General features: G+C 39.6%; 1 protein-coding gene across 2 annotated transcripts; it reads right to left on the bottom strand.

Moving 5' to 3' along the window:
- Positions 1-26,812, bottom strand: LGMN (legumain). 2 transcript variants are annotated; one of them, XM_026079682.1, is made up of 14 exons: positions 26,743-26,812; positions 20,474-20,629; positions 12,115-12,212; positions 11,154-11,235; positions 10,063-10,148; positions 7,460-7,535; positions 6,927-6,989; positions 5,988-6,054; positions 5,172-5,290; positions 4,435-4,524; positions 3,576-3,773; positions 2,748-2,918; positions 1,601-1,668; positions 1-766 (listed from the first exon to the last, which is right to left on the bottom strand). In XM_026079682.1, the coding sequence occupies exons 2-14, from the start codon at positions 20,609-20,611 to the stop codon at positions 724-726; spliced, it is 1,299 nt and encodes a 432-aa protein (XP_025935467.1). In that variant the 5' UTR covers positions 20,612-20,629; positions 26,743-26,812; the 3' UTR covers positions 1-723. The 2 variants fall into 2 exon arrangements, with proteins under 2 accessions (XP_025935467.1, XP_025935465.1); XM_026079680.1 differs by having other exon boundaries at positions 20,474-20,651; positions 26,743-26,798.

Below are 26,812 nucleotides of genomic sequence, written 5' to 3'. Positions count from 1 at the left end.
TTGACAAAACTCCCAACTCTTACTTTTATTCACAGGCAAGTTCTGTACTCTGACTTTCCAGAGGTTTGTGTGTACATACATTTACTTATATTATACTGATGATAAAATTAAAGCATTAGTTATTTGTGTTTTTCTTTGGGAAACAATGTTTACTACCCACAAAGGCTTTTGCTGTTCACAGTTTAACACATATGATAATTCTTGAATACAGCTCATTTCTTTAAACTGTTAAGGAGTTAAAGCTTAAACAACAAACTTTGGTTTCTTAATTCTTCAACCAATCTGCAGCTTAGTCACTGTAAATGGATGTTCATTAATATATTTTTTAAAAAGCTAATAGTTAGCACTAATATAAAATTTTTCCATAATTAATGAGTCAAAGTTTAAATTTAGCATAGAATTAGAATCATCGATAGATGGCTTGTAGTGTTCATCCAAAGACTCTTGGAGCATTGCGCTTTGAAACAGATCATCCACCTTGAAAGCTCTATGTGGTCTGCCAAAATGGCTCTGCTGAACCATCAGCAGGCAGGGATGCAGGGGAGAGCACTGGCAAGTGCTGTACTGCTCACGGTCAGCTGTCCAACACAGTACTTAAGACTGATGCAGTGGTTGACCCCCTTCATGTTGCATGCATGTAAAGTCTGGATTATTACAGTTATGAAAAGTTATCGCTTGTAGTAAGGGCTATTCTAAGGACTGTTGTTTCCACTAATTCGAGGTTTACATTAATCCAAGGCATACTTTGTCCATGGCCATGTGTATTCTGCAACAGAGAACAAGAATGATGAGAAACTTTTCAGACTCTCTGCTCTCAGACTGTGTTTCCCAAACTGACTGCACTAAGGTGCCACTAGGAGTACGGACAGCAGTTGCTCATCTTCAGGGCTGCATGTGCACACTGCCTAAACTATCAGCCCTCTGCTCCCTGTCCCTACTCCTCTGCTTTCCTCTCTCTCTTCTCTTCCTCCTGCATGATGTGCAAGCTAGGATCCCAGCCTCTACCACATACTACAACCTCCGAAGTCAGGATTTCGGCACCATGCTTCTATTTCCCCTACCACAACACTTGAGCCTGGATCCTTATCTCTCTACTTCCCTACCACCCATGCACAGATATGGGGCCCTACTGCCATATTCCCTTTCCTCACCAGAACGCAGCCATACTGCAGTGTCCTGAGCCAGAAACTGAGGGGGCAGAGGGGAAACTACAACAGTTTCCAACTTTGCATCATTGTAGGCTTGTACAGGAGTTGCAGGGCAATATCCCTGCCCTGTAAAACCCACCAGCTATGCTACTTTGAAGTGGCTTTTTGCAGTGGATCAATTTCACCTGAGAATTTTCAGGGAAATTAAATGCTTACTGGGGAGCTGAATCCTTATGATAAGTGACCGGGAAGGTGCTAATAATGATGGGTTTTGTATTTTTTTTTTCCTTTCAAAAGGAGCATTCATAACTTAAGAGTCAGAACTCTATTGACAAAATGGTCAACAGAGCAGAACAAGTGAGAAGCCTCTAACATTATGCTGCAAATTCCTGTCAGCTTCTACTTTTCTGACCACAGATAAAACTACATAAGGTAGCCGGAAACTTTGTTACCTGTCAATGGGATATCCTCCTTCACAAACATTGACCAACGCATAGAGCTGTCTCAATGCATATTCATACTGAAATAAACAGACATTATTAATAATGACAATGATGAAGAGCAGTGATTATTTATCCAAACTAACTGGTGGAAGTAATTTAGAGGTGCCATTACTATTCATGGTGCTTATTTTCTGGTGCTGATAATCTAGTACTATGCCAAATAGATGTTTCTTTCTTATACCTTCCTCCTTGAATTTCATTAGGTAAATTCAGCTGTTGCTGCTGGTTCCCTCCTTAGGCAATGTTCAACTAACCAATCTCAGTCAAAACAAAACTGATGAGGAACTAAAAGTCTAAGGCAATGTGACCTCCTAATAGCCCTGTAGGTTAGAAGCTTTATCTGAAGAAATACATATGACTTTGATTTCCATATTGTACTTAAGTCTTGGCTAACTGCCAGGCAATTGCCTTGCTTTCTGCTAAGATCAATTTATTTTGCTGTTGACTTATCCTAACAGGCATCTCTGCCTGCCTGTCTAGGGTATCTTGTCTGACATCAGGACTGAGTTTTCTGGAACAGAGACTGATCTCTTTTATTCTTGTCTGAACAATGCCTACCACAACAAGACTTGGTCCTTGACTGAGATCCCAGGGAAGAACAGTAATAAAGCTCCTAAAATAAAAAGTGGCTCTCAGAAATTCAACAAGATCTTGGAAAAAAAAGCTAGGTTATCTCTATTCAACCTACAGTCATGGTATGGAAATCTGAAGGTACTAGGACTATGAATTCTAATTGGTGGTGCTGCATTTTTATTTTGCTATCAGAGATGGCTTCAAGCAGAAATACACCATGAGTTAGTCAATATTAGGATTTGTGGGGAGAAGCTGATAAAGCAGTAGCAAAAAACCAGTAAAAGTTAAAGAGTTTTTTTCCTAGTGAGGTTTTCCTGGTAATCTTCTGGCTTATGCATAAGTGTACTGAAGGAGTTTCCTGCTTCTAAAAACATTACTCACCCTTTCTCCAAAACTAAGCTGTAAGATTGTCCCCATTTTTTTTTCTGTTTTTTTTTTTTTTTTTTTTTTTTGGCCTGCCTGTGATCACTGTGCTTTTTTTAAACCAGTACCTGTATCAGGTTTTATCTAATACCTGACTTACCACAGGAAAGTGCCAGTTGAAGCAATGAGCTTTGAAGTGGTTCACTGCTGCCTGGTAGCAGTCATAATTGCTGATGGTCAACCTGTCTGACAGAATTTGGTTGGTCTGTTCTTTTGATCCTGTTACTAAGGTGATGATCTTTCGCATAGATTCCTGGATAAATTCTTTAGCCTGCACATAAGACAAGAAGAATTTAAAAGATGCTTTTCTAACCCCTAATTTGAAGACTCTGAATAAAATTCCTTTCTTTAACACCTCCCAGCCCCAAACACTTGGGCTTTTTTAAGGAGCCCTGTTTTGCCACTTTTTATCAGAATCTTTTGGATCTGTCTCTTAAAACAAACCAGAAGTAGGGAGAAAGAAATTCAGACTGCTGGCACCCAAAAACTCTCATTGTCCTTCTAGTCTTCTGCCAGAAGAAGGACAGAACCAACAGTGGCTGCTCTTCTGTAGGAGCTGTTTGATTTGGGAGACTGCAGTTCTCCTGAGATAAGTCTTTTACTACCAAAGAATAACTGCATATGACAAGAATCCCTATGGATGGAGATGAGGAATTTCTCGACAATAAAATCTGCAAGGTTAACTTTTGCATTTGCTTATATCCATCTAGATAATCACTACTTAATGTGCCTTGTGGAACAAATTCCTGAATTTTAAAGAAAGAGTAAGCCATCAGCTAGAGGTTACCACTCTGAGGAGTAATTCTGTTGCAAATTGGCAAAAATTGGAAGCAATCTCACTGGCTTCAGGGGTGTGATTTCTGGCATTGGTCATGACAGAACTGAATCTGACTTGATATGTAGTTTTTCTTTCATATGTTTTTTTTACCTCCAGGTGTGTTTTCATCTCTGTTGCAATCTTCTTAGCCTCATAAACATCGTTGGTAGCCATCAGCTTTCGTTTCATGATTGCAAGAGGCACGTCAGGGCTAGGAGTYAGGTCGTAGTGTTCTACAGGTGGCAGAGAAATGGGGATAGCTTTCTTCCCCAAGCCCTGAAACTGCATCACTTTCATAGAGGAGATGCTCTGCATGTTAGAAAGCAAGCAAATGGAAACCATGAAGCACCTCCAGTTAGGTAGTTTGCCTTTGTTTTGCCATGGAAACCTGCTAACTTTCTAAACTTTCTTTATTAGAGAAAACAAGGGAGTCCACAAGGTGTTAAATTTTTTTTTAACATGCTCAAGGCTGCCAAAAATTAGGGGGGAGGTTATTTCTGTAGCTCTCTAAGGGGGAAAGACCATTAGATTAAACAATCTGATTTTTTTTAACAAATTTCATATGTTTCTATTAACACATTGAATAACGGAACTATTATAAATGATATATCAACTCTTAGTTCTTCCTATCCAAGGGATTACTATACTTACTAACATTCATTAATGTTCATAATATGCCTGATAGTGGTAACTACCCTTCTTATAGGTGACTGATCTGAACTGTTAAATCACTGGCAGAGCTTGGAAGACAACTCATATGCTGACTCCCAGCTCCTTGCTTTTAACCCAAGACTGTATTTCCTTTAGCATCAGGACCATTGGCTCTGAAATGCTGAGGGATCTTTTGAGATGAACAGTTTCATATTCTAAACCAACTTTGCCAGATTACAGCAATTTTAAAGGGAATGAAAATATAGGGTAGATAAGGCTCAACAATGTATCTAACCAGGAAGCCCACTCAAATACATACCCTGTTTCCATACTGCATCACATGGCTGGTGTTGGTGCGTCTCCTCACCAGTTGAAACTGCTTGTGGAGTGTTTCTTTTCTTAGATCTTCCTGCATGAAGAAACTTCCATGTGATCACAGATACTTAAATTCAGCTATTCTAAAAATGCAATGAAACCTGGGAAGGGTCTTAGCTGCCAATAGGTAGAAGGAAATATATGGCAAGAATTATACACCCTTTAAAGACATTAAAGTAAAAATGGAAATGAAGATGTGACAGCATATTCTCAAATTGCTTTCAGTGATCTCTCAGCAACTGGGAAAGAATGGGGCTAGCACAAGAATCCCAGACTTGTTTCACTAATAGTGGTTTTCATTATACTAACAAATGTTAGCCACTGTTTGCTATTTAAGGATCCCTGAAGCTGATGTACAACCTACTGAACTGCCTAATTTAACAGATTAGAGATGTGTCTCAGATGAGTAAATTTGGGTTCTGTGAGTTTGAAACTAGAAGCTAGACAGTTTCTAATTTTATTATTCACAAAAAAGGAGCAAGTTCTGAAACAAATGTAGTTGTTCAAATAAAGATTGCATATGGTGCTGAATAGTAGAGAAACTTTTACTGACTCAGAATTTGTGGATTTCAATCTTGCACAAAAGCAAAAAGATTTTCCTAAATCCTGTTAAAAATGATTATTTTTTTTAACCTGATGATTATCATGCATAGAAATGCAAACCTCATCTAAGTAACTTACCATATCTGAATCTTCCATCCAGTTCACACTGTACCAGTCACCGAGATAAGTCTGCCTTTCATCATCATAGTAACATGCATAAGATGATTCTCTGGGATTGGCAGCAGTTGTTGCATAAACTGTAAGACAAATGGAAAACAGTCTTCATTTGTTTTTTCAGTTCATTCAGTAATTAGGCAAATATATCACATGCAGCTAAGTATTTCAGCTTTCAATCATTTACTTCTAAATAGCAGGAGGGAGGAAAGAAAGATACTTCTAATCTAATTATTCTATTCAAAGACAGTGTCAGTGTTATAAGAAGTCTTTTCTTGTCACCAATTGCATTCTGTCTGGGGGGTTTAGGGAAGAATGTGCACTTCTGGGGGGGGGGGGGAACCCTGTCAATTCAAAGTAGTTGCCTTGATTGTTGCCCAGTCAGTGTAGCAAAATTGCGGGGTTATCGTGTATCAGAAGTGCCTTTGCTACTCGAGGAAACTGACAGTTGAAACTTCATACCTGGACTGTGGTGAAGCTGAGAAATGTCACTATAACTTTACTACGTGGTCAGGGCAACCATGTAGTTTCTGAAATGAAATATTCTTTCAACTTCTCATTTGCAAGAAACTGAAAAGCTGGATAGTCTTTACAGGACTTTATCATTTCTTTAAAAGGAACTTCCAACAAATAGAAAATCCTGCTTTCTCTAATCCTAGTGTTTACCTGCTAAAACTCTATATGAAAGTGCTGTGAACCTATCCTTGACATACCATCTGCTCAGGTCCTGCCTGTGACAGACTAAGAAATCAAAGTCCAATAAATTAACTGATTGCTCACCGTTGATGTTATCGGCCAAATGATTCATCATAGATCCAGACTCGCATGCTTCAATGTAAAATACCATCTATAAAATAAGTCAGAGACTTTAAGAAATTCCATGAGAAAATGGAGAAAAGTCCTTCAGTGCTTTTCAGCTGTAACTAGTTGGCCTGCACTGACATCCCTGAAACAAAAGCTGTCTATAATGCTAAAAAAGAAAACACAGGCATATAAACATTTTTTTCACTTTGAGAACTAAATCATGTGGAAGATAAAACAGGAATGGGACGATTTGGTTAATCTATACAGAGTCCACAAGGATCTACTGACAAACTCAGTACATATCAAATAACCTGCTTAGTCTTTAGGTACAGCAGTGTACCAGCACTGAATATAGATCTAATATTTCTGAAACCCATGACCACTTACGTGTTCTTAAATACAGCCAGCCACAATGCTTTAAAAGGCCAAGCTGCTAAAAAATTTTTAAATATTAGTTTTTCCTGTTTAAAACTACTTTGCTTTTGATGAAATAAACATACAGAAGTCTCTGACAAGAGGTACAGTCTCTTAAACTATATTAGTAACTGTAAGTGAAACACAAGGTGTACACAAACTTCCTGTAGTAACAGTGCAGTCTGAAGTGAGCAAAGCACAGGAAGTCAGGTGCGTACTATGAGGGTGTGGTAATTATGGATGTTGTTTCTCCACTGTTGGTCAAAATATATACAGTTATCAAAAGGCTGGGCTACATCTCCACATTGATTGCAAATATACTATGAACTAAAAACAAAGTGAGAAAATTCAGACATCATCAGTCCTTGTGAGTGTGAAATCCAAATTTCATTACATGGCATCAGCTTCCCTATGCTTTAAGCAAATTCTGGAAGTGCAGACAAAGCTCTCTTTCACACCAGCTTCTCTTTTAATCTTGCAATTTCTAACATCCGTTTTTACCTTTTGGTATTTTTTGTGATGGTACATGTACCAAATGGTCTTATTCAAGTCCTTCACATGAAGCTGTAAAATAAGAAGACTTGTTTATTGAACAGCAGTGGCTTTAATACAAGCAATTAATAGGAATAATGACTAACTCTTGTGAATAAATTTTTATTGCTTCCACTTAAAACACTGAATGTATTTGTCCTTCTGAAACACTATGTTCTGATCTTTATCACTCTGGAAAAGATGAGTAATTGTGCCCAACAATATAAATAGTGCACTAGAAAGCTAAGTCATACCTGTGTGGAATGGTCTGCTTGGACCACTGATGTCCAATCAAATACTAAATACCTAGTCTCAACTTGAATTCTTCAGATTCAAACTAGGAAAAATCTGAACTGGGATGATAAGGAGAATATGGCTCCTCTGCCTCCCAAATATGGCAGTGTCACACATTTTAGTATTTTATATTTACTATTTAATATTTTATTATGTCACAAAGAATGCTTTTTACGACAAACTCCAAATTGATCCCCCGAAATGCATACGTCATCATCAGGAAAAGCCAGAAGTCCTGGAGCTCCATGGTCAGTGAAATAAACAAACACGTGATCCTTGGGACCGCTGCCAACAGAAAATGGGAAATAAATGTTTTCTAACCCACTCCAACCTAATCTTCACTAGAAAAACAGCTCCTGCTTGTTAATGCCAAGAAATGTCAATATTTAAAATAATTGAGCTGAAACACCTGTTCCCATTGGTACTGATAGATTTTGGTTTTTTTCCTACCCAAAACATACTACTATGGGTGCTTATGAGACAAATGGCTGAAAGAGGAATGAAAATAGGGAAACAGGGCTAGTCCCATGAACATGGGGAATCTGGCAATGACAATTCATGTTTCAAACTGTAAACTGCTTGCTGATTAGGTAGGGGCACAACACTCTTTAATCTTCGAAGAATACTATACTGTGGGCATATGTAGCAGTCTGGTGTTGGAATGCTTTCATAACTAAGTTGGACTGAGGCACCAATAACATGGGAACAAACCATAAAGACTTCTTCAGTAAGGTCCTTACCGAGTACATTTATATATTACCTTCAACATCAGCCCACATCTCCATGAAGAACTGATCTGTATACAGACTCMCCCATTATGCTAGATTGGCATTAGTATTAAGGGGTTCTGCAGTTGTTTGAGTACTGCATGCTTAAAGACTTCAGTTCCCTAAGGTCTGTGTAGTACACTGTTCAAAGCAGACTTTTATTGCACTCTAATGTAAGTGGATCCTGTGTGGGTGATATTAATGTCTTGCCCTAAAAGCCAGATCTGCAAAGGAATTTTGTTTTTAAACTGTATTCAGGGACAATTCAATACAAAATGTATGAACAGACTGGAAGCAGTGCCCAAGACCTCTTCTATCCCTCTGTATCATTTGTCCAGAAACTCATGCTTGCTCTTGCTGTCTCCTGACTGCAAAGGTGTCTTACTGCAGCAGCTCAAGGGGGGACTGTCCACTCTTCAGCCTGGCCAATAATCTGCTGGTTACAGAAGAGCTTGAGGAGGTGGAAGACAATTTAGAAGCCTCCTGGGCAGAGAATGATTGATCTTACCAAGAGAGGGGCGTTTCTTGGCACATTGGCCCACCCAGTAGCAGAGGTCAGGGCACTGTGATATTCACACAATGAAGCCTAACAAAGGAAGGGTTGAGTGGTATTTTTCTGGCTCCCACTCTTGGCCATAAGTGTAAAAAAAAAAAAAAAAAAAAAAAAAAAAAAAAAAAGGGGGGGGGGGCTGAAATGAAATAGAAATAACTAATACTTTTGGATCTGGGTTCAAGTTCTCTTCCTGAGCAGCTAGGAGTCTTTGGTGCTCTGCATAGCCAATCCCTTACTTGACTTGTAAAGTCAAGATTTCACAGATGAGTGTGTGTACTCTGAAGTACTTTTTTTTTTTTTTAACTAGGCCAACAAAATGCTTTATATTCACCTCTTGACTCATTCCAGCTTCTGGAAAAGAGCAATTTAGTGACTGTACAGTGATCGATTAACTTTTTGCCCTTAAATTATTGCATGTATAATTCTTCAGGATGAAGTTTGAACAATTAAGAGCAATAGCTTATTCTACTATTGTCCAGATCCTTCGTTTTTTTTTATTCTCCCTTATGCCAGGGATGGGCTCTTCTTTTCTGTTTCGCTGCTTTGTCTCTAAAGGAAACTGATATGCAGATAGGTGCTTATACAATATTTCTTTATTAAGGTTAGTCCTTCCAAATGTTCAAATTTAAATTCTTAGTTTTTTGGGAAATACTGTATATAGAAAAATATAGAAGATATAAATTTATTAGCAATATTGAGAAAGAAATATAACACACCTTAATAAATTGGCACGATACTTTTACATCTCAAGCTCTGTAGAAGCAAGATGAGTAACTGACACCAGATCTCTTTTCAAGAGAGATCTTCTGATTAAGCCCTTAAATATGTTTTTATCCTTGAACCATCTAAATTACATAAGCTTTATAAAATACACCCATTGATTGCAGATCTTACCTTCTACTTAACCAGTAGATTTATTACAGTTCATATAGTAGAATATTGCTTACAAACATTTGTATAACTAAGTTTACAAATACTTTAAGCATAATGTATCAATATACAAAGTTAATTGCTTATACTACTTTTTCAACAGCAAAGATCTTTGGGCATTTTGCATAATCCTATTTCATCACATCCAAAGTCTCAATACTTACATCTGTCACAAAGACCGAACCTGGGATTTGACATGCAATTCTTTCAGCAGATGAGCTGTTTAAGCTATCTCTATCCCTCTGCCACTCCTGTTAGCCATTCTTGCAAAAACCACTCCTCTAAATAATAAATAATATAGTTGACACCACCCTCTAGTGTTTTGATACCTTAATCTGTACTGGACTCCATATGAGTCAAATACTAGCAGTTGCTAGTTGATGCTAGATAGTTTAAGAAACCAGAACCATTGCATCTCTAATGCAAATGATTGGGGATTGCCATCAAAAGTCTTGATGGATTCTCAAGTTGTAAGGCTCTACCATACCCTCTTCTTTTGTTGAAAGTCAGTGCCAATGAAAAACTACACACGCAATTATTTTCTAAATGGAAGTTGTCTTACCTTTTCAGTACTTTTCCTGATCCTACTCCCTTCATTGCTTCTGCATCCCCTCTGAGAACAGCAAGAAAATTCTTTGGAGTAACATCCTGAGGATTTAAATTAAATCTGATTGTTAAAAACAATAAAATCTTCATTTAGAAAGATAGCTTCTGAAAGTCAGAACCCTTGCATCTTAATGGATAGCAAATTTAGCTGGCCATTGTTGTTCAGGAACAGTAGTTCTTCAGTTTCCTGTATTGCTCTTACTCTGAAAGGAATTCCCTTTCTGATACTTCAGCAGCTACCAAAAGAATAGAAGCCAAACTGAAAAAGTACTTTTGTATTAGAATGAGAACATTTACCAAAGGTTTTACTTACTCCTGTATAGTTATCACTGGAAACTCACATCCTCGTTCCTACCCAAACTTTCCAGGATAAAAAAGCCTTACTCCCCTCTGGAAATCTCTTGTTACAGCTTATTGAGATTTTGGGTTCAGTGGTGAGGCCAAATTAAAAAGTTCCTACCTTCCCCCACCTCTGCCCCTCTCTTCTGCCCTGCCACTCCACTGTGCTGACAAAAGAACTTGGAATTTTAAACAATCCCTAAGTAAATTATTTTTTAATGTTAATTTTAGCTTCAGTGACACAGTTTCCAATCCTGAACCTAATCCCTCATCTCTTAACTTCAGGGCTGCAAACACAACCTTTCCCTTTCAATTCATCACTAATGTATTACCTACTCATGGCTCACTCAGATACTGAATCATGAAATCATTAAGCAATTGGATTACTGTTCTGATGTAATGAAAGATTTAGTTTTAAACAGCTGGTTTTCAGATTGAGTTAAACTGGTTTTAAATGCAAGACTTCCACACCTTTTTTGGGGTGCAGTACAGAAAACGTGGTGATGTTTTATTTTTGTAACCACTGCTTCATTTCAAAGCACCTATTGTGTATATCCATCTTACCAAAGGTTGGCCAAATTATGCAGGTATGAATAAGCTGGAGGCCATGTGCATTACGGAGTGCCAACTATTGGCTAAAAAGATTTGCTCAGAACACTGTTTATTGTTGAACCACAGGTCCCCAGGGGAATGATGTTTCATTCCTACCTCCTTTGTATAGTCCTTGGGTACTCCTGCATACACATCCGTGCCATTAGGTCTATTGATGACAATGCCTTTTGTTGGATTTCTGAAAGTTAAATAGGACATAAATATGAAGAATTAGTCATGTGCCACAAAATGACTACAGATCAACTAGGAAACCATTTAAACAGTCCTGACCGGCCACCTTGCCTGAAAGAGTATGGATACATCCACTGTTTGTCATATAAAAAGGTCTTTTCACTTCAGTCAGTTACATGTGCTCAGTTCAGGTGTCCTTACCCTTTCAGTACCTTCAAGTATGCTGCCTGAGATCAGGTAGATTACTCTGAGGATATAGGTAAATGGTCTGTGATACTACCATCTCTCCACTTTCAGTCCTGCTGCCCTTAATCCCCTTTACTCTCTGCTCCCACTGTTGCCATGCATATGAAGTCCGCTGTTTTCCACTGAAGTTGTATGAGAATTAAAGCTTGTAAAACTGAACCGTTTTGTATTGGAAAGCAGTGATACAGATGCATACAGATATAGATAATCGCCAGGAATGGGACACACACACTTTGTTAAATGTATGCTCTGGGGATTAAACAAGATGATAATGTCCTTTTAAAAAAAACTATAAATCACACACTGAGCTTCTCTATGTTTGTGTTTCAGGCTATCTATCTGCTGTTAACTGGTAAGCGCAAGAGTTAAGATCACTTCTTCCACACTAATGAAGAATTTACAAGGAACTGTAAGTTTTCAGTGCTGTAACTGATACCAAGTTGTGACTTAAAGCTTAGAAAGCTGATGAGCATGTTGCAAAGTAGCCTCATTGCGCTGACAGATAAAATGTCCCTATGCATATCATGGGCAGTTTTAAAGGCTTTTCTCACAGAACAACTACATGCTCAAAATACATTGGTGACTATGGCACATTTGTAGTAAACGGGTAGTCTGACACCAGTGCATGTTCATCACTTACTCATCATTATCTGCAATGTCATCATACATCATGACAATGATCTGTTCGTCTGGAATTCCATTTCTGTGTACAATCTGGTATGCATGGCACACGTCTGCCTGAAATTGAGCAGATTATTTTCATCAACAGATTTAATGGAGCCTTTACCTTTGAGAAGAGAAGAAAAACAGTTCTGCAGACCTAATATCAGACTATCATCCAAAAGAATCTCCAACCTGGTATCTTCATTTCAAATATAAGAGATTGAGGGTTGCCGGAGAGCTGAAATGCACATATGTAATCCAAAAACTCAATGTCCTTCTATAATCCAGAATAGGATACAATACAGAGACTATGATAAAAATCTCTCTCTCATTAACTTATTTCAAATTCTTATTGAAATAAAAGTCAGAAGTTTCTTGAGCATACCATACATAATAAAATTTACCAAAAGATTCTTAGCAACTCCCTGCATTCTGTGAGGAAATCTTGTGCACTAACAGATCCAAAGAGTGCCAAGTAGAGAAAGAAAGAGTTGGATTTCCACCAATTTCACTTAGTTCTGCACCAAGCCTGCACGACTAAGTAGCAAAGACTGTCCTTTAGCAAGTACAGTTTACCAATTTTAACTCTGCAAAGATTTTTAAAATTTTGTTTTACTAGATCAGAAAGGAAAATTTCCTTTTTAATTATGTATTTCCTGTAGAATAACACTCAAGCAACTTCAGGGCATGAAAACAGATTTCAGTGGAAAACAAAATTGCAGAATTTCTATTCAGGCTCTTTTCCTGACTTGTACAGGACATGAATAAGCAGATTTTCTTTATAGACCATCTTCTGATGACGCAGAAATGGCAGTATTCGTTAAAGCGATATTACAGTAAAGTATGAACCTCTGTCAGAGTGCTGCATTCTTACTGTCCTCACCCCAAATCCATCTTAGACTCCCAGTCTATGAATTAGTAATGGATTATCAAAAATCATTCTTAATCTCCAGAACTATAACCTATCACATGCTAAAAAAGCTGTATGGATTTAATGGAAGAAATCTGGTCTAACAAATGCAAAATTCAACTGTAGCCAAGAAACAACCTTTAAAGCTCGTGTTTGTTGAATTAGTCTAATTTGCTAATTTATACACCAAACTAAACTGGTTTAGGTGGACCTACATCAGTTTAGTTGGCTTAGGTGAACCCATACTAGTGATTTCTGCTAGTTTAATTGAAGGAACACTAAAATCCTGTCACTTTATAATCCTTGGTCTTCTAAGTGTGGTTGAAGCAGAAAAGAAATTGTAGTTGTGCAAGAGTCTGGGAAGGGTGAGGCACATTCAGTGTTAATGAACCCTGCCACAGCAAAATCTCTTCACATGACTAACCTTAAATTAAATTGTCCTTACTATAAAGCAGTTTTACTTCCTCCTACGGAATTCAGCCAAGATTCTCTTCCACCTATCCCAGACAGTCTGTACTCTTTACACTTCCTCAGCTATCTGTATGGCGTTATGCCTTCTGCTGCCACAACAAATCAAAAGGTAGAGATTAGACAGTTATAAAGGTATCAGCACGCAATATAAAACAGCAGAGTACAGATTTTAGCAAATGTATTTAATTTTCAGAAACAACTCAGGCAAAAGCACTAATCAGAGCATCTCTACTCTGATCAATGAGTAGATCATAGATCTGCTCACACCCTCAAGGCATGTTACACTGCTTCTGTTATGCTGACAGAAACAGTTATGGGCTGGCAACACAAGGAAATATTTAGGCATGTTATAGTGATATAATATCAACCCACAAGTGTCTTTGTGCTCCCATAGACATGTGCCTAGCCTACAGGGACTTCTGAGGTGTTTTAATAAATACCAAAGTAACCAAAACTACTTCAGCTTTGTAAATGCATATTATCAGCTTTTTTTGTTCTGTTTTCTTTTCCTTCTGATTCATTGATTGGCTTGCTCACTATCTGTTATCTTACTTAGCAAACTGCTTGCAGTAGGGCATGCCTTTTTATCCTGTGATAGCAGGGGGACAGCATCTGTGGCTTACACAGTATTACAGCTGCTCCTAAGAGCTAAGGGAAACTTGTTTGAAGGATAGGCTCTTTGGGGGAAGAATTGAAGAGACAGAGGCTCCAAGTATCTCAAAAATAGATCTTGCTAGTAAATTTACATCAGTCAAATTCCCTAGTGCAGAGGGAAGCAGATCAATTTAATTTCCATCAAGGTGTTCTAACTTACGCCTGCTTGGGGTTTGTCCTAACATTTTAAGAGTTTTGCTAAGGAAACTGTACCCATTGGTAGCATAATGATATCACTAACATAAGCTGCAAAAACTTGTTTTGCACTAAATCTCCATTTGGCTTAACTAGTTCTGAGCAAATCTTTTTTGTGTAGCGTTGCCTGACCTGACTAGCCACCTTTGATGCTGGTCAGGCACTCCTCCTGTTCCCTACTGTACAAGGAGGAAGATGAAAACTATAAAACCAGAGTAGAAACCCAGCCTGCTGCTAGAGCAGTCAAGTGCATGTGAATCTAGTGTTTCCTGTTGATCTAAAAGTGTCTACCGAATATTGCTTTCTGAGCCTCCTTTCTTCTATAAATATTTGTGGCACCTCTGTATCTGTAAGCTTTCCTAACAGAGACAGCCAATATTGTTCCAGTTCTCTTGTTGGTATCGTTCCTGTTGGTTTAGAAAAGGAAATGAATGCTACGAGCACTCACTGTATAAAACTGTCACCAAAAATAAGTCATTCTTTTGTAGTCATGATTCAGGACAGATAATACTGTTAAAGGGAGCAAGGTAGGAGAAGAGGAAAAGGTGTAGCTGTACAGCTGCTGCTGCACAACTAACCTCAGATGCCAGGTCAGTAGCGGAAAGTGCTAATGGGAGGGTTCAGACCTTTCATCCCCAGATCAGTCTAAACCTGCTGCTGTATCAGCAAATTCCTATGAAGATTTTTACTTAAATTTGCTCATGATTAACTCCAAGATCTTGAAAGCACAGGGATCAGAGGTGGATTTCCCCCCATTTTCCTGGGATGGGCATTTTGTATCCCCAAACGTGTGGGGGAAAATTCTAAAAGGAAAAAAAAAAAATCCTGATTCTCCTCTCTCATAAACCTGATTATTCATCTGCGTGACACAGCTTTCAGGCAGATTGCTCCAGGTTTCTTTGGCTTTTTTTTTCTGGAAAAATCAAGTTGTCTTATGACAGATGCATGCATAAACAGTTCCTAAAGGAAAAAGCTTGGGAATTCTTTGAAATTGGTTACCTCTAGTCTTATGATGGCCAGGCTCATGGCTAAAAAGCGTGTGTAATGAACTGTCAGCTTCATTATAAAGTGGTGGTGTTCCTGCTACAGGAACGATGAAATGCTATGACCTAAAAAAGGACAAGCTCTAATATATAAGCATGGTACAAGAAACCTGTAAGACATGGCAGCTACTTCTAAAAGCTGTTCAGCTCAGAACTGAGCTGATTCATTCTGTTTCATTTCAGCTGTTTCACTTCTTTCCTTAAATATGCATCAACCAGTCAATGTATCTGTATAACTTTGGAAAGGTTTCCCAGTATCTTCAGTTATAATTTTGTAAGCACAGTTAGGAAATGTTAACCGAAGTCCAGTTGCTAAGGCATCTTTCATGTCCGTTACCTGAAAGACTGGAGAATTTAGAAGCACCACCCTGGACTAAGAAACTGTTATGGGTGGTACTGTCCAAAACCCAGAAGAAATACAATCCCTGGCCCATACAGCTTGCTTTCTAAGTATAAGACTAGAAACAACAACTGAAAGACCCAGGTATGCAAATTCAAATGTTTTTATTTTCAGCATTTTCATCTTCCTAGCTTTTATCAGCTATTTTTCCCTTCAAATATGTACTCCACCTTTAGTAAGACTCTGCATTTCAAAGCAGGTTCTTCCATTGGCTATGTTCATGTGTGTTTCTTGGGGTACACTCAAAGTATTGGTCTGTCTTTTTTTCTGATCTGTTTGTAAGATCACCTGTAGATTTGAGTTAGCTGGTGCAACCATCTGCCAGGAGAGGCAGAAATACATACGGTTCTATTTCTCTTGAAGAGAACTGGTTTATTGGGTCACTCTCATTCTCTAAATCTACCTGTAACATTTAGTGTTATATTTGCTCACTTATGTCACTGAGCTTTCCAAAGATATATCATCCAGGCCTTTGCAGAGCAGAGAGCTGAACCACTTTCCCATGGAATAACAGAAGACCTTCTCTACTCCTTCTGGGCCCAGAGAGGAGTTCTGGAATAGTATAGGAGAGCTGCAGAAAACCATCAGTAACTGTGACTATAGCCCTCCCACAGCCCAGGCAACTCTAACTAAAAACACTAAGATCTGGGTGAAAATACCCAAGAACTAAGAGGAACCAAGAATGGCGCAATACAGGACCATGTGGCCCAAAACAGGCCAAAATTTTCGCAAGCTTTGCAGTAAGAATAAGCCCATCACACTGGGCTGCATGCTATTAAAAACATTCAGAATTTGTGTTAGGCAACTTGCTGAGATAAATGTAAGACAAGTTTAGATCATCTTGATTTGGAAACAGTCCCAGTTCAGCCATCAAACAGGAACTGAGTATCTGCAAAGTATGAATCTCAAGTATAGATAAGTACAAACAGTGGTTTTTCCTTTTCTTGTCTACGCTTGAGGTTTGCACCACTGATAGTGGATTCTGACCACTGACAGCTGAATTACAAGTCTAGAAGGAGTTTCAGATTCCTTGCAGTTAAAGGCTCAAACTCACTGCTTACGGGGATCTGTACACTCTTTACAAACTCACTGTTTAAGGGGAATCTGTACTATGTACAACAATGGACTAATTTCCCCACAACTTTTCATGTATGAAATCAGAGACACTTTTGATAAGTAATTGAGATTACCTTAATTATTTTATTTAAAATTATCTTCCCCCCCTTTTATGGTTGGTTAGTCAGATGAACACATACTGCTGGCAAGTGACTACTGTGGAAGGCAAAAGGGTATGTTTTGACTGTGTTGTGTGCAGGCAGCACATAAACACTTGGAGCTCACAGAAGATTCACATAATACAAACATGCAACATGTATGTATGAACTGTGCCCTGAACAGCTGAACTGGACAGTATAAATCCAGAAAAGCGTCAGCTGAGGTCTCAAAATACAAAGGGAGATTATGCTTGCTTAGCTGCTTTTAGGGAATAACATCCAGTCTGGCAATAAAATACATACATCGAATAACTGCTTACAGGAAGATTCTCTTCTACAAATTAATTTGTACACAGGCTAGCTCAGAGAAGTTCTGAGGAAGAAAGGTGATGGCAGGAAGAAATTGAATTAGAATACAATGTATTTTCTTCTGCAATTTCTCCCTTGGAAAGCAGCAACAAAGAATTACACAAATAAATCTGCAATCCTGGAGCACTGCTTATGAGCTTTCCGGCAGTCTGTGCTTCCATTTATAAGTATTACTCTACTGAAAACTAACATGATGTTTCTCTGTGTGCTCACTACCAAATGGCTTTCATGATGGATGAAGCACAGAACTGGAAATCGAAGTCCTATTTCTGGTCCCATTGCACATGACTCGGGCAAGTCATTTAAAGACTCACAGTGCTTTTGTTTCCACAGCTGGAAAGTAGGGAATCCTAACACACTCAGAGACATGGTGATAGGTCTGCATAACATTTTAAAAAAATCTGTAAAAACTCGTAAGATCTCTGTAGCTAGCACCTTTCCTCCTCTGTACAGTTCTTCTAGAAAAGTCAGCCCCATTGCTCAACTGTTTCTGTTGGGATAGAGTTTCCCAAATTTTTGATACTTGAGGCAACTTTTTTGTGGATTATACTTGGTGGCACACAGTGGATCTTCCATGACTAGCTGCTGGGTCTGCCTCACAGCATGTCCTCCCATCACCTGGGGTGCCCACCCCTGCCAACCTCTTAAGGCTGGCCACAAAGGGCAGCTAGACAAGACAGCACAGGCTACTGATGCGCTGCACCCTTTGGGAATTGATTCGGTGGGGAACAAGTTAGAGGCATGATCTCTTGCCTAGGACAGATAAATAAGAGCTCAGTCCCACTCTTAAGGATCCTTCACACAGACTCTCTTGTTTTATGATGCTGATTTCATAACTTTGATAGGATTCTTAGCACTCTAATTTTCTTTTCTTCTGTTATTACTGTACCTGAAGCAAGAAGCAGAAGTTAAAAACAGTTATTTCTAGCATCGAAAGTCAGAACAATCTGACATTGCAGATCTTTTGCATTGTTAGTTGACATTATCTCCAAAAGGAAGCTGTTTAAAGAAATGCTGTTCTAATTTTTTAACCTTGAAAAGCAATTATTTAAAGTAACTGTCAGCAAAGCATTACTGAATTCAAAATTAATTTGTTTATGTGAAATTCTGAAGTGTTCAAAAGGTTTATTGCTGAAGGGACAAATACATAAGCATGCGTCTTGTTTTCTTCATAACTCCACATTATACCTGGCAAATATATTTGCCATTGAAGGTCCACTGACAGAAAGGTTAAAAGCTGTATGCTTGGGCAACCATAGAAAAGGCATTCTCCTGAGCAGCAGCTTAAAAAAATGTAATTTTATTTAAAGAATGAATGTTGAGCTATTAACTCCTAGAGTGGAAGGGAGCTTGTGAGACTGGTTATACAGCAATAGGAACAACCAAAGCACAGGTCAGAATAATTATACTTAGACACTCCAGGGCAGGCAGTGATCAAGTACAACACTAGCATTTTTATAATTATTTGCTGTGCTCAATGAAGACAGATTTCTACTTTAAAAAAACCTTCTTTTTTCAGATATAATTTGAAATAGTAATCATTTGTGCTAAGGTCTATATTATTTGAAAAATGTTTATCAAGTGAAAGCTGCAATGTAAGGAGATGGCAGAATCCCTAAAACCAGTTTGTCAAAGCATTAGGCTAGCATTTGCTAGTAACAGATTCTTCTTCAGATGCAACAAGGTTGTCGGCCTGGTGCACTCAGTTTTAAGCTGGTCATTGCACTAAAAGTTACAAACTGACTGTTAGCTGGGGGAGTAGGAGAAGCATAAACATAAAACCCAGTGTGCCCAACACATAGAAACAAGCCATCTATTTCAATAAAAAAAATACACAGGATGAGATCTCCCTAGATTTTACAGGCAGTTACATTAAGAACAGTAAATACTTAACAGGTTTCAGAGTTCAGCAAATCAGTTTGGTATATGTACCCAGCACATTCAATATAATTTCATGTAACTTTTAAAACGCTAGTTTTGTACACTAGTGTTTCGATCTCTGTTCAAGTGCACCTTAACTAACAACAGTCTAGTAAAATATTTTTCTAATGTTTAGAAATATACATTTGTATATATTATAAAATAAGAATTAAATGGAATGTGTTCTCCAGGAAAGCAAGAGGTAGTTCAACATTTAAATATAGTCTTTGCTCTAAATTTGGATTAACCTTTTTAAGGGATTGCCCAAGACTTCCCCAAAGGGAAAAACTGCTTAAGTCTCCTGACTGCTGAGTTTAAGTCTTGAGCTTAATCAGAGTTAAGTCACTTGGATTTAATCCTGTCCATCCTGACACTCACACTTAGACCATAATTTTACAACACGCTGTCTTTGACAGCAGTGTCAGGCTCAGGAGTTCCTGTTCCCTTTTCTCCTCTATCTGCCATTCACTCTGATTCCTGCATCTCAGTGTACCATATCTTTGTTATGCCAATACAACTCTGGGGCCTTGCTGTAGAACAGAGTGAGCAAATTGATTCAAGTTAAAAAGAATCCCTTCCCAATATCCTTCACCCACAAAAACATACTGTGGATTTGCAGTATTAGCCAAGTCTTTCAGTGGCAGAAAAGAAAGGGATATTTTTCATAACATACAGAAAACAAGAATAAGAAAGCAAGTAGGTAGAAATATGCGTGTGTCTCAAAATGAGGTTTAATTCTACACATCACTTATCCATCTGAGAGTTGCAGTCAGACCTCTGGCCTAGTAATAGGATATCAAGCCTAATTATAAGGGTCTCCTATCTTGTCTTACAAGTGTGACTAAAGTAAGAATACTGCTCCTACTGCTAATAACAGCTTTTCAAAGGAAGAAGGACTGGACAAGATTGTAAGAAAAAGAATTGAAGAGGGGAATTCTTGGGGTGAAAATGACAAAGAGAAGACTGGGCTTTCTGTCAGTCTTGCCGCTGTTTCTTTTTGAATACTATATACTGGTACGCGCGTGGAAATCCTGAAGTAGGACTTGCCCAAATGACAGAAGAGCTGAACTAGTCTAGGCAGCTACTATCACCCCATGAGTCCCAGATCAGGTGCTTTCTGAAGCGTGGTGACTGTCAGCATGCAGGACTGTGATCCTTACCTGGTGTCGGTAGTTGTACCAGCCGTTTGAACCTGCAACGATCACCACCCAGTGCTTGCCTCCATCTTCAGGTTCTTCCAGGGGTAATGCACTGATGCCCAGAGCACAGCCCAACAGCACAACTGCTTTCAGTATCATCTCTCTTCTTTCTTTACTCTGCAAATGGAAAGAAAAATCCCTAAGAAAGAAGTTTGAGAGAAGTAAATCAGAAGAGTGTCTGGAGTACACAACTAGAAGTCTTTATTGTTTGTGGGGTGTTTTTGTTTTTTCTTTTTCTTTTTTTTTGCATTTTAAAGGACACTTAACCCACAGGACAATTTCTGGTCTTATCTTCACTTAGCACCAAGCTGCTACTAGTTACAAGACTCTTCTGTCAGCTTGCAAATCTGACTGAAAGCAATTCTGAGCAGGACAACCAAGTCTTTCAGCTCCTTCTGGTTGTTTTGTTCTACAATAGCTCATAGTGAATAAGCCTCAGATATAGAGTATTACTATGAAGTATTTTCCAAGGAAAACTTATTCAGATTATATTCAATTCTCTTAGTCTCTGCTTCTGTAGTTCACTGATTTCCACTTGTTGGCAATTAGCCCATGATCAAGTTGCATCAGCATTTTGTCTAGAGATCAAGTCAAATCCCTGGTGATGCTGACACAACAATGCAGACCCAGAGAGAACTGCTAGGGAGTTGAAAGGTCAGAGTGTCACAAAAGTCTTCTGTGCCTGCACAGCTCAAGAGGGGGGAGAGGCCGTTCTGCTGTTCTGCACAAGATATAGCCCTAACTGCTGAGGTCAGGGGGAAATGCAGACTGTGAGAGCCTCATGCTATTCGTGCAACCTGTTATGCTCGTGGAGAGCAAATGTGAAGTGGTACCACATGAAAGAGTAGCATTTTTCATCTATTTTGCACTATGGTTAAGTGTTTGCATGAAGTTTTTGCAGAGCCAAAAAAGGAGTTTCAAGCACAAGCAGAAAACACTCTTTCTGCTTTCTTGAGAGGACTGAAGGTAGTGTCCCCACTAGTGAATTTTTTCAGCATCTTGATCGTTTGATAAAGTCTTTTGCTTTAAAAGCAAATATTAAAAAACAAAACAAACATTGGCCAGATTGTTTATTAGTCACACAGACTCAGGTCTGCTGTGTCTAATGTGCCTTCATAAAGCAAGCTCCCTTTAAGAATTGCATGCTCTTGGCACATGCACAAAGATTAAATACTTCCTCATATTTGTATACTGAAAGATGGATTTTATACCTGCCTAGTTACAAAAAAAGATTCTGGAGGTGGATCACTGCTGGAATGTGTCTAAGAGGTGCTGTAAGGGTGGAGTAGTTTGCTTTAGCAATGTTTTCTCTGGAATAAAAACTAGAAACTCTCAAATCATATTACATGGTCACAAGGCATAATGTGGAAGCTACCACTTTGCTAAATAACTAAACAAAAATAAATCAGCCTCAGTTCCCCACAGCCAAAGCCATCTATTTCTATATACTCAAATTAGGCTGAAACAGAAAAGCCAGCTTGCTTCCGAATCAGCTGTGTAGAGCCAAGACTGCTAGCATAACGTAGTACATGTCTTTCCAAGACTGGATCTATCTGTCACTGCTATTAAGCCTTGCAGGCAGCCATGCAGGCAGCAGTATGAAAAAAATTAGTGTGTGTGTGTAATCTTGAAAGGTTTTTTTTCTTTTTAAATGCAGCTAGCACAAAGTGAAGGAAGTCACATTAGTATATCTGTTCCTGTAGGAAGAGCTGTTATCACACTGAAACTCCAGAACAGAGTGAAAAACAGAACTGGATGTTAAGTGCTGTAACACTGGTTCTTTTAAAAGCTCCTTTGAGTCTAGGATACTTGTCTTTCTGGAATAAGTCACTCCTGTCACTGCTTGCAAGATTTGGGAGCAAGAACAACATCTGATGATTTAACAATTTAGGGTTTATTAACTTATTAGCTACTTCAGCAGTCCTGTAAACTGAAGGAAAAATCAGAATTTTTGTGCAGTTGGATAGTAATCTCTCATGTTGAGCTGGAGTTATAATTCTTGTCATTGTTGTGACCCAGCAGCGACAGATGAGTCTACATGTCAACTCTGCCTTGTCCATCTTGCCACTTCTTCAGATGATTCAGAAAATAACACACTAACAACTGCGTTGGAGACACACTGTGTTTACAACATCCACAAAAGGAGCCTATTCTGTTCCTTATAGTACAGCTGAGCTTCAGACCAAATTGTTTAAAGCTTTGTGAAGTGCCACAATATGCCACAGGCCTACAAGCCCATTCCTTCCCAATACTTAGTTTCAGGGATATCTAGCTCCTGAAATACTAGACAGGAAAAGAAAGTCAATATATTTTAGATCACCTGCTTAGAAAGCTTAAGAGAGTTTGACTTACTGGAAGATGGAGCAGAGTTTCATGCTAACAGAACCCACACAGCTCAGTGTTTTTTCACAAGAAGAATTGTCCATGTTCATTGAAGCAAAACTTCTCATTTCTCCAACTAAAAATACTACTCATGCTTACATAAAAGTGCAAAAAGGAAATACATGGTTCAAATGATTATTTAAGGGTTAGAAATCCTCTCACAGGATGCTTAGCTCTTAGAGATGTAAATCATTAGTTCAAATGCAGGACATACCAATAGAAGCTGGACTGTTGCCAACTGTTCTCCGGGCTGCATAGCAGGATGGCTAATGTCAAGCCAGATCCTGGCAGACAGGCAGCCATCATATAGAAACAGTCACTGCCTCTGCTGTCGGCCACTGGTAGCTTCAGAAACTCTGCACTATTGAGCGCTACCTCCAGAATGTGAAACAGTTTAACTGGAGTATCTCTGCCAACTAGCTCACACACCAGGCTATGCTAACACAGACCTGTTCCTCTCGGGACCCTCTGAGTACCCCTGCACAGGGCTGTGTTGTGCAGGATATGGGTGTCTCAGCTACCTCCAGTCTCTGCAACCGTCCTGCATTCTGCCTGCAACAGGTAGAAAGCCCAGGGCCAGAATGGGAAGGAAGACTGAGTTATCAAGCCTCACAGGCAGTCCCTCTGTAGGGAATTCAACAGTCTCCCATGTGATATGATGATACACAGGTCCTCAGATTTCTCCTCTCTGTTGAGACAAAGTTGCAGACGATGCAGAAGTTGCAGGAGAGAAAACAAGGCTAAGAAATACTTGCATTACTTTACCATTAGAAAACCACATATGTTTTCTAATGGGTTATTTAGAACAGAAAACAACCTCTTTTATACTATTTAATGACACATAATCCCACATATCTATCTTTTCCCATACTATAATTAAACCAAATTCATTTCAGAAAGAAGGGGAAAAAAACCTTGGCATACCACAATACACTAGCAAGGCACTATTAATAAATGTTCAGGTCCCCAGAGTTCCCTGAGCAGCTTTTAAACTAGGTTTAACCATTAAATACATGTGTAGTGGAAATAGGTCTTTCATAGCTTGTTTCCAACTACTAAAAGAAAGGGGAGGAAAAAAAAAGCATATTTCTGATTGTTTTTAAAGAAAATTTTTAATTGCTCAGGCAGGCAATTTAAAAGACAGTGTTCTGTGTTATGTTGCAAGAGTGGCTGACCCACAACTGAGAAGAGAAAGTTCTCATCACATGCTATGCCTTCAGGTCGTAGTAGAAGAGAAACCAGCTCAGCTGACCAGCTTACCACAGGTATATAAACATGTAGCTTTTCTTTGCCTTCTCTGACTTGTTCTCTGTCTTTTAAGCAAGAAATAAAATAATGTCATGTACCATCCTAAATGCCTGCAGTGTGCGAATCTTGCTACACATCATGGAAACATGATCTGTACATGGAAGAACTGGAAATTCACTACAAGATCATTTCAGAGCTTTGGCTGACCCAAAAATATGGGATGATTTGAAAAATTCTGCCTACTACCTTTCTGGCAGAGCAGTTCACTTTGCTTTGGGGGTCTGTGGCAGGGAAAAGGCACATCTCCCAGGCATAGTAGGTTCAGATCTGAAAGTGCAGAACCATGGCATGTGCACACGTAGGTGCTGTTGGCCACTTTGCACAGACCCTGGAAACAGCATGGCCAGAACTGCGTGGCTATTGCCAGAACAACTCAGCTCTTAAAAGCCTGTTTTCCTCCCTGAGGTCCCTTGGCCATTTTCCATTACATTACCAGCAGATATCTCTGATTTGTTAAGAGAGGGATGCTTAAGAAAGACCACATCCGGCAGTGGCTGGCTGCTGCTAGAGCAAGTCTTCTGGTCAATAACCTGTTCCCTCTGTGTTCCCAAACTTCCTTTGGGAAAATAGTCTGCTAAGATCAAAAATCAGAACAGCAGGGTGATCAGGTCATCCTAGAGAAAGCAATTTGAATTGATCAAGATATTCTCCACTGGTTTTTAGAGCAATGTTGACACTGCAGTACCTTAAACTCCAAATACTTTAAACACAGCCTCTGTTAAGAGCTATGTAAACAGAAAACAAATATCCATTTTCCCTTCCTGTGACTTGAGTAAGTTAACAGTAAGCTTGGAGAAAAGTAATAGCCTTAGCTATTTTTAGAGAAATGCTATGCTCATAAATCCATCAGCTGATCATTCCAGTTTTCCTTGGAAATCTCTTACTCTGATTTACTTCACTTCAGCTGCTGTTCTTATGACCATTAGCCATTCAGTTTTCAGAGTCAAGTCACAATTCCATTCCCCATATAGTGTTTGCATACTGTCTGCCACTGCAATATTTAAATGTTGATTTCCCCAAAGTGTGACTCATGACAGCCCTCCTCACAAGAAACTAATATCTCCAGTGCTTTGTCAGTAATATTCTACCTATGTGTTGTGCCATCTGGTGCACAAATTGAAGCACCTAAATTTATGATTAAACCCCTGCAGAATTAGTCTGATTTTCTTTATACATTTCTATAATAGAAAGAAAAAAAAATCATGGTGAACTCTGCTAAGCTGTATTTTGAAAGCAGTGGAGATTATGGTCTCTTCTGCAATACAGTTCTTTACTAATTCTGCTAGTAACCATTTTAAGATTCGGTTTATTTTGATTAGGACTAATGCTTGCAGTAAAATAGTTTAGTCTAGCTATTAAAGATGTATAAGTTACTTTTACTGTAAAAGCAAGAATTCATAATTATGTTGCTCACTCAGACTGGTTTTAAGTGTTTTTAATGTTACATAAAGGTTATTTAAAAGTCATTTTAAATAAAGTATATTCTACTGCTCGCAGATTCCATTTCTCAGCAAAAGAGGGATAGCACAATTTCCCAGGAAAAAAAAAAAGCTCCTTGCGCTTCCTAGGATGGGACAAGCTAATAGCCCTATTTCAGCAGGGTTTTTTTCCTAAGCACTTCAAAAAGCCCAGATTCAAATCTGGCAGATATAAAGGCTTTGGTGAAACTACTTCAACTATTTATTCTCACATCTGTCCACTAATATACAAAGTCTCAGCAAACTGCAGAACAACCTTAAGAAAGTCACATTCTCCAGGCTGCAGGTAGAAGAAATACCTACTGAAACACTGCATGAGTAACTTCTATTTATAACATTACATGATTGCGCAGGGGCAAGAGAAGGGGGTGAGGGGAACAAGTCAGATGAGAGGGCAAGCGTTTCTGCTCAACAAACATGGAAGCGTTTGGAGCATGGATAGAAAGAAATTTCAGAGGAGTGACTAAGGCGCAAGCCTCAGCTTCTTGCACGCCACATGTCTTTAGTATGGTTTATCTCAGCATTTTAGACGTTACTGCAAAAGCTAAGTACGTTTATAGACCCCCAGCCTACCTAAGAACTGGAGGTGCTGTTAAGTGAGCAGACCTTCACCTTATGGCAATGCCGGCTACCAGCTATAAATAACCGTAGCCACAACGCAGCGCATTTCTGCCACCAGCATCTGCGCGCAGCCAAGCCGCGAATTCCCACTCCGCCGTCCTGCCCAGCTAAGGCTGCGGCGCGGAGCCCTTCCCGCTGCACCGGGCGCCCCGAGCCAGAGCTGCTCCCGCTTCCCCCGCCGGCGAGGTCTTCGCAGCAGGTCGAGCTTCAACACAGCTGCCGAGGCGGCACGAGCCCCCCGCCCCGCCGCCGCCCCGCCACCAACGGCCGGGCCCGCCAGGGCCCCCCAGCCCGGGGGCGGCGGGGAGGGGAAAGCCCCGGCCCGGCCCGGCCGCCTCCCCGGGGGGCCGGCACCCCCCGACGTGCCCCTGCCTGCTCCCCGCTCCCGCCCCGACAGCCCGCCGCCCTGCGCGGCCCCGCCGCCGCCCGCCCGTCCCTTACCGCGCTGCCTGCGGGGGTGTCGCCGCCGCGGCCGCTGTGATTGCGGCGCGCGCCGTACGGAGCGCGGCGA

Source organism: Apteryx rowi, unplaced genomic scaffold (genome assembly GCF_003343035.1).
Source record: "Apteryx rowi isolate R43461 unplaced genomic scaffold, aptRow1 scaffold_5, whole genome shotgun sequence".
In the NCBI taxonomy this organism is placed as follows: Eukaryota; Metazoa; Chordata; class Aves; order Apterygiformes; family Apterygidae; genus Apteryx; species Apteryx rowi.
Note: the sequence above shows the minus strand (reverse complement) of the source record. Positions and strands in the feature narration are given on the sequence as shown.